The sequence below is a fragment of the Spermophilus citellus genome, assembly GCF_964194105.1.
Source record: "Spermophilus citellus genome assembly, chromosome: 16".
NCBI classification, from domain to species: domain Eukaryota; kingdom Metazoa; phylum Chordata; class Mammalia; order Rodentia; family Sciuridae; genus Spermophilus; species Spermophilus citellus.
This window is the reverse complement of record NC_138196.1, coordinates 12,804,804-12,818,350: the sequence shown is the minus strand read 5'-3', so window position 1 is coordinate 12,818,350 and position 13,547 is coordinate 12,804,804. Positions and strand designations below refer to the sequence as shown.

General features: G+C 42.6%; 1 protein-coding gene across 1 annotated transcript in view; it reads left to right on the top strand.

The window, feature by feature from the left end:
- The window catches only part of LOC308635118 (solute carrier organic anion transporter family member 3A1-like), a 301,014-nt gene that overhangs the window by 262,986 nt on the left and 24,481 nt on the right, over nt 1-13,547 (top strand). Inside the window, 1 exon segment of the mRNA XM_081269364.1 lies at nt 11,965-12,140. Coding sequence (XP_081125490.1) covers nt 11,965-12,140 — 176 coding nt within the window.

Genomic DNA, 13,547 nt, shown 5'->3' with positions numbered 1-13,547 from the left:
CTAATTTTTTGAGTTCTTTATATACTCTGGATATTAAGGGCTCTATCTGAAGTGTGAGGAGTAAAGATTTGTTCCCATGATGTAGGCTCCCTATTTACCTCTCTTATTGTTTCTTTTGCTGAGAAAAAAACTTTTTAGTTTGAGCAAGTCCCATTTGTTGATTCTAGATATTAAAGACCTAAGAAGAGCATGATACAGGGACACTGCTACATCGATGTTCATAGCAGCACAATTCACAATAGCAAGACTGTGGAAGCAACCTAGATGCCCTTCAATAGACAAATAGATTTAAAAAAATGTGGCATTTATACACAATGGAGTATTACTCTGCATTAAAAAATGACAAAATTATAGAATTTGGAGGGAAATGGATGGCATTAGAGCAGATTATGCTAAGTGAAGCTAGCCAATCCCTAAAAAACAAATGCCAAATGTCTTCTTTGATATAAGGAGAGTAACTAAGAACAGAGTAGGGAAGAAGAACATGAGAAGATGACTAACATTAAACAGGGATGAGAGGTGGGAGGGAAAGGGAGAGAGAAGGGAAATTGCTTGGAAAAGGAAGGAGACCCTCAGGGTTATACAAAATTACATACAAGAGGAAGTGAGGGGAAAGGGAAAAATAATACAAGGGGGAGAAATGAATTACAGTAGAGGGGGTAGAGAGAGAAGAGGGGAGGGGAGGGGAGGGGGGATAATAGAGGATAGGAAAGGCAGCAGAATACAACAGACATGAGTATGTCAATATGTAAATCAGTGGAAGTGTAACTGATGTGATTCTGCAATCTGTATACGGGGTAAAAATGGGAGTTCATAACCCACTTGAATCAAAGTGTGAAGTATGATATATCAAGAACTATGTAATGTTTTGAACAACCAATAAAAAAAAGAAAGAAAAAAAAAAGAATTTCCCATAACTAGATTAGATGTGAATAGGTCAATCAAATAATTCTGATTATCGGGAAATCTGGTCAGCATTAGCATTTTCTTTATATTAGTTTTCCCTTCCTACCTTGGTTAAGATTTTTTTGTTGTTGTTGTTGGTTTTAATTTACTTCTTTCATATCCTCTTGAGTGATAGCAATGAAAAGTTTCCAGGACCACATTTAATATACGATTTCTAATTCTGCTCATTGCATATGACCAGGAAGGGTGACAAAAAGATTGCAAGTTAATTTTGCAAGCTTCCTTTGGCATGAATATATTGTCCAGATTGTTTCCATACCTTTCATTTTCAGAAGTAATTATTCCAACAGAAAGCGTGTTAGTTCGCTGCTGACTGACTGCTGGGAGTTGTATCCTTTTGATGTACTGAATAATTGACTTTAAAAAAAAGCTTATATCAGCCACCAATAGAATGTGGAAAGTCAATAGGAGTTCAGCACAGCAGTTTGTAGGGTACTAATGATAGATGACTAATCCATCCCCCAGCCAGTCAACAAATATTTATTGAGTGCTTGTTTTAGCAAAGTGCCAACTAGGTCCTGTGCAGGGAGGAGGATGACTCCACTCTGCCAGAACACAGGGGACTCACCATTCTATATTGCAGGTGTCAGTTCTGGCTACGTGTTAGATTCTTATGGGAGCTTTTAAAATGGGAGGCTCTGCTCAGAGATTCTGCGTTCCTTGTATTGGAAGAAGACCCTAGCATCAGTACTTTTTTCCAGCCCTCCCCAGTATTTTAGACTTGTAACCCAGCTTGGAAACCACTGTTCTAATCCACAGTTGCTCAACCTTGGTATTATTGACATTTGGGGTCTGATCGTTCTTTGCCATGGGAGGCTGCCCTATGAACTCACTATAGGATCTTTGGCAGCATCCCTGAACTCTACCTTCCAGATGCTCCCCTGAAGACTTCCAAGTTCTTCTGACATTCACAGATGTCTCAAGATATTGCTGGGTGTCTCTGAGGAGCATGATCATCCCCTCTTTAAGTTACTGCTCTAAAAGTAGGAATGAGACAAGTTCTGAAATTCTTATCTTTCTAGAAACAGGTGGAGCCCTGAGCTACCCCTGAATAATCATCCTTCAGTCTTCTTTTCCTTCTCATTGTGTTAGCCTACAACAGAACCCGGTCTGGAGAGTCAACCATGCCCACCTGTCACAGTACAAGGGGCATGTACTTCATATCTGCCCTAAAGATCTGTGGTTCTGGACTTATGGTGCCTCTGAGAAAGTTGGAAGATAGCCAATGGGTCCTTTGCCCACGTAGGGCAGCGGTTGGAGGAGCTGAGAAGTGACTGATCCCTTGGGCAAGACATGTGCTGTACACTTAGCTGCAGTCTGCATCACCAGCTGCCCCTACCTCCCAACCACGTTTCTTATTTATAATGTTTCCAGTCTAGCCCCAAAGGCTTAGGGCTTATGAAACCCTCTCACATAGCCTGGCCCCATGTGTCCAGAACTGACTTAAGTGTGTGCAACATTTCAGAAGGGCTTTGTGAATACTCTGAAGTCACACCCTCTCAGGATACCTGATGCACTGCAGGCCCTGTCCTGGGAAGCATAGCTGTAGAGGTAAATAACGTAAGGAGCCCATGTTGATGATAAAACGAGGTATAACACATTCATGGAGTTACATTCAAGGGGCACCCAAAAGTGACACTCAGCCTGGCTTTACAATATAGCTATGGTAAAATAACACAGTATAAAACAGTGCATAGAGCGTGGAAGAAAAATCTTTCAGTAAGGAAAAAGAAAAATCTAAATATACGTCTATCTTTGCATTGAAGAAACATTGGACAGGTACATAGCCAACTGCTTATAGATGGCTACCTCTGGTTAGAAACTAAATTTCTTTTTCATTTCAGATGTTCTATGTGTCAGAATTCTCTAAAATTGATCATGCATTATTTTTCCAATAAAGAAAGGCTTTTTTGTTTTTAAAAAGTACCATTGAAGGACAGGTGGTCACATTGACATAGAGAAGATACTAGCTAGATAGTGAACTTGTGGGGTTCTGTCTGTTAGGGTAGAAATTGGTTTGGATGAGGTGGACCCACAAAGGAGGGAATGGACATTTTCCCCAGGACCAGGCCTTCCTCATAAAGAGTAAGCAGGGACTTTCCTGGTGTCCAGGCCTCTAAGGACATTGCCACATGGATTGTGGATCAACGGGGACATGGAGGTTTGAACCTCATGGTATAGGTGGAATTTGAAGTCGGGAGAAATAGTGGTGGAGCCCACTGTTCATTCTGAGCCACAGTCCAGCCCTTCACCTTTCTGTGCTCTGAGGTGGCTGGAGAGAGTGAGCCTTTCTGCCCCTCAGGGTCCCTTCCCCCTGCCCCTCTGGCAGCAGATCCTTAAGCTCTGACAGGATGTGCTCCTGCTCGTGGGCTATAGGTTAGGAGTGAAAGGTGAACTGAAGTCTTACTTTTATCTCAGAATTTTTCTCCCTGGCCATGATACTGCAGCCAGTGACCTACAAAGGAAGAAGAGAATGTACTTCTTGTGGTTTTTCAGTATCCTCTCTGCCTCAAGTGGGCAGTCACTCATGTTCTTTGTGACGGTATCTGAGGTCTTTGCCTAGAAATGCCATCTTGGGCTGGGCCAATGAGGTGATGCATTCCAAGCTACAACGACAGTAACAAATGCCAGGGGAAAGTCTGAGGAGCTTCCGTGAATCATGAAAGAATCCAGAAATAACACATAGGAGCATAACATCGTTCTCAGGAAGATACCCCACTCTGTTGGGGTGATGTCACCACTCCTTTGCCACTCAGAGATTAGGTTGGCAAGTATACAAAAGAGCAAAGATCTTCCAGTCAAGAAACAGCACTGCTGTGGCGGGCTCCCCTCCTGGACGCCAGGACCAAGCCTGGCATTTAGTAGAAATCATCTCTTCTTCCTGGTAACTCAGTGCTGTACAGGAGGACAAAGACAGTGCTCCAGAACATTGAGGGTGACCCCTGACCTTTCAGGTTTTCACCGCACACTGTTACAAATAGCATCCATCCCCACCCTACCATCCCCTTAGAAAAGGATGCTTGCAACCCAGCAGTTCATTTTATGTGCACCGTTACTAGGAATTGATCCATCAGTATTGAATGTGGGGGAACAAAACTAAAACAACTTTATTTGTCAGTGTTTTTGAAACACTGCTGGTATGTATCTTGTTCTTATAATATGAGCTGTCAAAATAATGTGCTTACAAATTTCTTTCATCAATAGAAAACAAATCCAATATTCGAGAGAATAATTTTTCTATATTTATGGTCTCTAGCTGTCTTGTAATTATTTATCCCCATCATTGCATGTGAATAGAGCCATTTCACAATTTACATTAATGACTGGATGTGGAACATGAGTACAGTTTTAAGTGGCGTGCTGTTCTTTCATGGATTTCATTTTTTAGTGTTACAGAATTTTTATTTTTTTAATATTTATTTTTTAGTTGTAGTTGGACACAATAACTTTATTTTGTTTATTTTATTTTTATGTGGTGCTGAGGATCGTACCCGGGACCTCAAATGTTCTAGGCAAGTACTCTATTGCTGAGCCACAACCCCAGCCCCTTAATTTTTTAATAAAGCATTTACATGTTTCAAAATTTCAAAAATGTATAAGAAGGAGAAAATGACTCTCCCTTCCAACTTTGTCCCCCATTCAATGACCCATCAACACACCAAGTAGACAATTCCCATCACAGGTTAAGTATCCCTTATTTGAAAGCCCTTTTTTGGAAATTTCGGATTTAGGATTTTTTTTTCAGATTTTGGAATATTTTTATATGCATAATGAGATATGAATAAAATATACATAACAAAAAAGACACATCTTAGCTGCAGAGGGCTGGAAGGGATGCTAAATATACTGCCGTGCACCCATGTTTTGACTGCAACCCATCACCTGAGGTTAAGTATGGAATTTTCCACTTGTGACATCATATCAGCCCTCAAAAAATTTCAGAGTTTGGAGCATTTTGGATTCTTAGATATTCTTGTCTGACACTGACCAGCAGACGTCTTCACTGGTCATAAGCTGTTCTCTAACTTCTCTTCTGGAATTAACCCAACTGATGCCTCGTTTCTGTAGTTGATTTTGGGTTTTTCCTATCTTTATCTATCCAGGCTGCTATAAAATACTATAAACTAGGGCAAGGGGGGCTTTCAAACAATAGGAACTTATTTCTCCCAGTTCTGGAGGCTGGGAAGTCCAAGATCCAGGCGTTGTCAGACTGAACATGTAGTGTGGGCGCATTTCCTGGTTCTTCTCACTGCATCACATGGTGGAAGGGGAAAGCCACTTCTCCAGGTTTCTTTTATAAGAGCACAAATCCCATTCATGAGGGCTCTGCCCCTGTGACCTGATCACCTCCCACAAGCCTCACTCCCAGCTTCCATCACCTTGGTGATTAGGTTTCAACACAAATTTTAGAAGGACACAATCATGCATTGGACACAGACCATAGCACTGTTCTTGCTCAGATTTGCTTAGACCCCCTCCCCAGCTCTGCTCTCCTTGGTCTTGGCTACAAACCCATGGCAGCTTAACCCTGCTGTTTCCTCACTCCATTCATGGGACATCAGCTAAATGCTACATTTAGCTCATCTAGACAGGGCTGTGCAATCATTGTGCCAGCCATACTCAAGAGATAAAGACATCTCATTTATCTAATTCCATTAGGGGCATGATCCTGGATTAAATCCAGAGTGGATCCATTTCAGAAGGGGTTTTCCACTTCTTGGATCAGGCAGTTTCCCCTTTGGGGGTAAATGTGATGTTATTGAGCCATAGCCTAGTAATGGGACCAAATTAGACTGTATGGAGGTACCAATTACTCATTACTTGTTAAGCCAAGCAGAGCTCACCAGTCACATGGTTTGTTCAGAGTTTGGGCTTGATCACTGAGTTCCAGCACCCACATCATATTCCTTAGCACTCCTGAGAGGCTGAGTCAGAACCAGCTCCTGAGTACTTGGTCAAACAAAACTATAGCTGCCCAGAGGGGCCTGCTCCCTGTGCATACCTAACCATCTGAGCCCATGGTGTTCTCAGAACATAATCAGTTCCTGTCATTTATCATATTCTAAGCATGCCTCACATACTGCCCTCGTTCAAACCCTCCTGGTTGCTGCAGTAGCCTCTGATTGCTGGGTGGGAAGAGATTTGTGACTGGGGTATGTGTATCTGCTAGAGTTCGGCCAAGAAACTAATATCCACATATGCTATGAAAAGATAGGGTTTAATAAGGAATTAGAGCTTATGTGAACCTGGAGAATGTTGGGGGATTAGGGTCTGGAAGAAGTGAGATGAATTAGCAGAGGTGGGCAAATTGGAGCTTGTGAAAAAGCCCAGGAAGCTGTAACCATGTGGCTACTCAGCAGGCCTGGAAAGGGCTGCTCAGGAGAGATCTTGGGAACCAGCTTGCTTGAGGTGAGCATGGAGACTGCTGGTACACTGCAGGGCATGCCAGGAGAGACTGGGACCTTCAGCCCTGTGCCTGACCCCACAGCCTTTGCAGAGTAGTAGCCTCTGTTTCACTTTGTAGAGGAGATAAAATGATCCTCTCTCTCCAGCCTTCAAATTTCTCAGCCAAGACAGATGTGTGTGACAAAGGCAGATTTAACAAGAAAAGAACAGATTTACATATACCTCGTGGTTATGGTTGGGTATCCAGGAAATGAATGAATCTCAAAGACGTGGCTTTGAATTTTGGCTTTAGTTCCATTGTCCACTAAAACAAACCTATGGGGAAGGCCAGTTATGGGGAGGTGGCCAGGAAGAGCCAGTGGTCAGTGAGGGAAGTTTTGTTTTTGCAGGTGTGGGTTGATGCCTTCTCCATGGAAGAGTCTGATGACTTTGTCATCTTTCTCTTCCTGGTACAGAGGAGATGCCCCAGTAGACAGAGATTTTGAAGCCACTACAATGGTGTATGCCTACATCCCAGCTGCTCGGGAGGCCGAGGCAGAAGAATCACTTGAGCTCAGGAGTTCAAGGCCAACTTTATTTAAAAACAGAAAAAACAAAACACAAGATCTCCTTTATAAAGTAGGACCTCGTGTCATCTAGTTCCATCCCTATTAGTAGCTTCAACCAACCACAGAACATATTTGGAGAAAATACTGTGTTGGTACTAAACATGTACTAAAAACATGTTCTTTAAAGCATTTATGTTGTATTAGGTATTATAAGTTTCCTAGAGATTATTTAAAGTATATGGGAGGACATATAGAGGTTTTATATAACCTCATGTTTTGGTATCTGCAGGGGGTCTGGAAACCAATCTTTCTTGGCTATCAAGGGATGGATTTCTTTCCTAAAGTAGTCATTTTTCTGTTGTCAGAGCTTCTTCTATGTTTACATTTTTTCTCAAAAATCAGTTCAAAATGATCCTTTTATGCTAAAAGAGGCATATCCTGGGGTGGCATCTTCTGATCTGCAGCTCCTACCTTCTAAATCTTGCCTTGTTCCCCTCTCCTGTCCAGCTCTCCTCAAGTGGGAAAGGAAACTGTGGGGAATAGTACCCAGCCTTACATGGGAGAGTGGTGCCACACGCACAGTACAGACCCAGCCCGACACCTCCTCATGCTCAAGTGTCAGGAAGGGACATATCCAATGGCCTAGGAGGGATCTGGGCTGCAGTTTATGTTCACAGGAGTCCTGAGCAGGTAAAGATGGCACAGCAGGTAAAGGACAGCCAGGGAAAGGGCGCGGGGTGGGAAGGGAGAAAAGCCAGACCAGGGCTCTGAGCTGCTCCAGCAGTTTAGGATGGGGAAGGGGAGAAGGTGCCAGCAAGGATGGATGGATGAAGAATGGAAAAGTTGAAGGGTTGGGAGACAAGAGAGTGGAGCTCCAGGGAGGGTGGAATGGGTGGCGGGGTCCCAGGATACAGAGCCCACTGGGGAACTTAGCATGGTCAGATTCATGTGTGTAGGGACAGAAGCCAGTTGGAGTAAGCTGAGAGCAGGGCGGACGAGAAAGTGCAGCCATGTGTCTTAACAGCTGGGAAAGCCTGGCTGTGCCATTGGTGGAGACAGGTTCTAGTTCTTACCCCTGGGGAGGGGGAGGGGTAGCATTTTAAGTTATACTTGCTTCCTGATAAAGGCAGAGGGAAATTCATTCAGATATGTTCTTTTAAAATTATTTTTAATACATACACAAATTAACAAGTTTCACTGTGACTTGACATACATACTACATGGATCACATTCACCCTCCCTTCTACTGTCTTTTGCCCTCCCCTCCCCCTGCCCCCCTTTCCTTCCCTTCTCTAAAAGGTCCTCTTCTACCTTGAGGTCATCTTTGGTTTTGTTTTTTAAGCGTCCACATATGAAAGCATGTGTATTTGTCATTCAGTGTCTGGCTTATTTCACTTATTTCTTCCTCTGGTTCCATCCCCTTCACTCCAAGTAACATGCTTCCATTTTTCTTTATGGCTGAGTAATATTTCAATGAGTATATATGCATTCACCTGTTGTTTTTTTAATCCAGTTACCTGTTGATGGGCTGATTCCATGTCCTAGCTGTTGTGAATAATGCTTGCGATAAACATGGGTATGCTGTTGTCTCTTTTGTATGCTGACTTCACTTCCTTACTGTGCATATCCAAAAATGGTATAGATGGATCATAGGGTAATTCTACTTTTCATTTTTTGAGGACCCTTCATACTGTTTTCCATAGTGGCCATATTAATTTATGTCCCTACCAACAGTGTCTAAGGATTTCTTTCTCTCTCTACATCTTTGCCAGCAAAGATTATATATATATATATATATATATATATATATATATATAGACTAGGGTGAGGAATGAAACAGAGCCTCAGTGTATTTTTGATTTGCAGTTTCATGGCTACTGATATAAAGCATTTTCTCATAAATTTATTGGCCATTTGTATTTCTTTTGAGAAGTGTCTGTTTAGATCTTTTGCCCATTTCTGATTGCATTACTTGTTCCTTTGATGTTAAGTTTTTGGAGTTCTTTTATAGATTCTCAATATCCATCTTCTGTCAGATGAATAACTGGCAAAGATTTTCTCCCATTCTGTAGTTGTGTCTTCATTCTGTTGCTTGTTTGCTTCATAGAATCCATTTAATACCTTCATAGATTCTTGCTTTTGTTTCCTTAGCTACTGGAGTACTATTCAGGATATTGTTGCCTCTGCCAATATCTTGAAGTGTTTCCCCCATTTTCTTCAGGTAGTTTCAAAGTTTCAGGTCTTAGATCCATTTTTTTAGTTGATTTTTTTGAATGGGGTGAGAGAGGTTCAGTTTCAATCCTCCGCATGTGGATATCCAGTTTTTCCAGCACCATTTAATAAGCTGTCTTTTCTTTGATTTGTGTTTTTGGCACCTTGGTCAGGAATCAATTGGCTATAGATGCGTGGGCTTATTCTGGGTACTCTATTTGGTTCTGTTGGTCTGTGTGCTGATACCATGCCGTTTTGGTTACCATATCTCTGCTATAGGTTTGAAATCAGATGCTGTGATGGCTATAGGATTGGTCTTTTTGTTCCATGTTGCTGTAGCTATTCAGAGTCTTGTCCTTCCACATAAACCATAGGATTTTTTTCTCATTCTGTAAAAAAAATAAAAAATCATTGGTATTTTGATGGGAATTGCATTGAATCTATAGATTGCTTGGGGTAAAGTGCCATGTTTTTAAAATATTTTTTAATTGTAGGTAGACACAATATCTTTATTTTTATGTGGTGTTGAAGATGGAACCCAGTGCCTCACACTTGAAGGCAAGCGCTCTACCACTGAGCCACAGCCCTGAAAGGCCATTTTAACAATATTAATTCTTCCACTCTATGAGCATGGGAGGTCTTTCACCTTATAGTGTCTTTGGTTTCTTATGATTGTCATTGTAGATACAGGTCTTTTTTTTTTTTTTGAGACTACTGTGAATGGGATTGCTTTCCTGATTACTTTCTCAGCAAATTCATTATTGGTGAGCAGAAAAACTCCTGAATTTTTTTTAATGGCACTGGGGATGGAACCAGGGGGAGACTCTACCACTGAAACACATTCCCATCCCTTTTCTATTTTTTTTTTTAATATAGAGACAGGTTCTAAGTTTCAGAGGTTGACCCTGAAGTTGAATGCTTCTGCCGCAGCTTCCCAAATCCCTGGGATTCTGGGTGTGTGCTACCATGCTGGGCTAGCTAGCTAATGGTTTTTGAAAGTTGACATTGGATATTACTGTTTGCTAAATTTACCAATTTTGAGTCTTTTGGTGGAATCTTTAGAGTTTTCTAAGGATAGAAAGTATAGCAGTAGCAAACAGGGATAATTTGACTTTTTCCCTTCCTATTTATATTCTTTTTATTTCTCTCTTGCTCTGGCTCAAATTTCCAGGACATATTGAGTAAGAGTGCTGAGAGTGGATATCCTTATCTTGATCTTAAGAGAAAAACTGAAAGTCTCTCCTCTAACATGTGTATCCTAAAACTATCTACTGAGCTTTTTCTACTACTTCTCAGCACTGAGCTGGGGAAAGAATCTTGAAAAGCACAGGGGACTTGTCTGAGGAGTTCCTTGTCCCATAGTTCTCATTCCCTCTGGGAGGCAGGTAAAGGCCTCTATACTTAGGGATGGACAAAGAGGGCTGGGCTCAGAAAGTCCCATGCGAAGGGGAGGGAGCTGCTCAGCCAGAGGAGACCTCTCAAAGAGAGGTAGTATCTGCACTGGGTTTTGTAAAATATCTAGGAAGTCTCTAGGCAAAGAGGGAGAGGGGCAAGACTTCAGCACCTGGGAATCACCATAAATTCTTCAGGTCTGTAGATAGAACCAGCTGCACCAAGATGCCTGCTCTGGTAGACCACTTAGGAGAAAGGATGCAGCCCCAGCACACAAAGTCTTCCCCCATTTCTACCCTGCAGATAAAAGTCCCCATGTGGGGCACAGGCAGACACGGGTGGGAACAGGTACCCCCGAAGTCATCACATATAGCTTCATGGGATTAAAAAAATAAAAACTTTCTCTGCATGTTATCTGTGGAAAGAAGGGGGTTAGAAAGAGAGGAGGATGGGTGCAGGGGAGAAGAACAGAGGAGGAGAACCATAAAAGCCAGAGAGGGTTTGTTTGACCCTCAGGAGGATTTACCTGGTCATGTGCTTGGAAGACCGATCAGTCCTGGGAAGGGAATCCATGAATCATTTATGACTGTTTTCACTCCGTATTCATTAAAGGCCTCTGCACTATTATTATTGAATTTTAATTGGCTTGGCACTCAGCTTGGCCTCTTGCAGCCCTTGCTCCTCCCTTTGCCATCAGAAATTCCTCGAGTGAGCAAGAGAGTGTGAGCAAGGGCTGTGCTGGGAACAGGGCGGCTGGGCCAGCATCACCAGGAAGATCAAATGGAATGCGGTCGCTTTTCTTTCTTCTCTCTGATCATATATTAATAAATGTATCTCATTGGGCTTCTGCTGTGCTCCCCACGAGCCTCTCTAAGCTGCCTGGAATCTCTCAGCCCCCTTTGCTTTCTCAGCCACCGGAGAACTTTTCCATCAACTCCCTCCTCTTGTGCATGACAGCGCACATCCTTTGTTCCAAGTGCCACACTGGGCACTGAACCAGCAGCAATGTGTGGGTTACCTGATTTACTTCTTTTAATACACTTCAGTGTAATTATAACCGCATAAAAGAGAAGACAAATTGGCAAGTAATTGCAATGTTAATTTGGTAATGTTTTATCATATTGTGGAAATGCAATTTCCTCTCTAATTGTATTGGGGGGAACACGTTTGTCTATGGTACAGCTTATTGAGGGATTCTTGAGAATGGAAATGAAACACCGGAGACAGGAAAATCAACTCTCCTCCCCATAAGTATTCCTTTATTTGCATGTGTTTTTGCAGCCTCCTCAAAAAGCTGACTCCTTTATTCAGGCCTAATTAATGGAATGCCACAGACTGCATAATTAGGCCATGACGGCTTTAGCTGATGGATGGCTTTGGATTCGGAAGCTGGAGATACCCCCAGGTTAAAAAAAAAGGCACTAAATGCTTTCTTTTTCAGAATCTCACAGGCTGTGCGTGCCTCACCACCATCCCCCCTGAGAATGCGACCGTGGTTCCCGGAAAATGCCCCAGTCCCGGGTGCCAAGAGGCCTTCCTCACCTTCCTCTGTGTGATGTGCGTCTGCAGCATGATTGGTGCCATGGCCCAGACACCCTCAGTCATCATCCTTATCAGGTAAGCTGTGGAAATAGCCCTGAGGATGTGAGAGCTAATGGGCCATCCCCACTCCACCTGGCATGCGCTTGGGGTTGGAGGGTGTCACACTTTTGGACTCATGTACATGAGTCTCACAGCCAGATGAGATAGGGCCGCAGCAAGGAATATAGGCCAATAGGAATAATTGCAATCAGTCAATCAATAGGGACCTCAGAGTAAGAAGTGACAGCAGGGCACAATGGAGAAGACCACATGTCTTCCCAGGAAGAGCTTCTGCAGGTGACCCTGAAAAGGAATCTGCATTGATCTGTTCAGAGAGCAGTGTTGGAGTAAATGGAAAATGGTATTAGACTAAACAAGTCCCTATGTCCAGCCCTGCCCTGCCACCTTCCCCTAGACTGTTTTATAATCTGTTATGGGGTGAGGTCACTGGTCCAGCTTTCCTCCTGCAACAGCGTGTGACCCATCAAGACCATCTGTGTTCAAATGCCATAAAGATGTGAGGGATAATTGTGCCAAGGGGCTCATGACAGGCAAGGAGTCACTTTTCTTGTACAAATAGGTTTTTATACCATACTAAGTCATCCAGAATTCTGTCACTCAGGATCCATCCTGGGAGCAGACGAAGTGCTGCAAAGGTGACTCATTCAGCAATATTCTGAGTGAATTTGTCATTTGAAAAGCTTTGTGTGTGGAATATAGAAGTGAACTGACCCAACCCTAGTATCCACCTGAATCAAAGGAAAAGATGCCACTTGAACACTCACCTTTTGGGATGCAGCTATATAAGCAAACCAATGCCTTCCCAAGAGCTGGAAAGAAAGTAAGAATGAAATACTTGGAAGCACCCTGAGTCGATGTACCTCATCAACTGATTTGCCTGGCTTCTCCATTCATCTTGTGCTGCCTACCACATTTTTTGGTCTTTGTTATGAATTTTCATAGAAGAGGATTTATACAAAGTACTTATGTTACCTAAAAAGTCATTAGTAAGGCCTTAAGACTGCAGAAGTGCCGGGGGCCGGCCCCGGCGGGGTCCAGGGAGTCCCGAAGGAAGAGTGGCGTCGGCGAAATGATGAGACAGGAATCGTTCCCTTTGAGCAATCTTCAGAGAGAGAGCTAAAGCAGCTTTTCTCTGGGTCCCCTTTTTATTACAATTTTTCTCATCATTATAGATTCACAATACGTCATTGATTATATAACTTAAAACTTTGCCAAGACATGACATTTCCTTAACCATGATTGAGAGCACACCGATCTACATTCTTCCAGGATATGACCCCCAGCCATACAATCATCAAAGTACAGATTCATCAATAAAACATGTCACCAATTTACATCCTTCAGATTTTCCCAAGATTTACTATTTTTCCCAAGATGTTATTTCCTTATTAACTAATGTCAAACTACGTAACCAGACTCTAA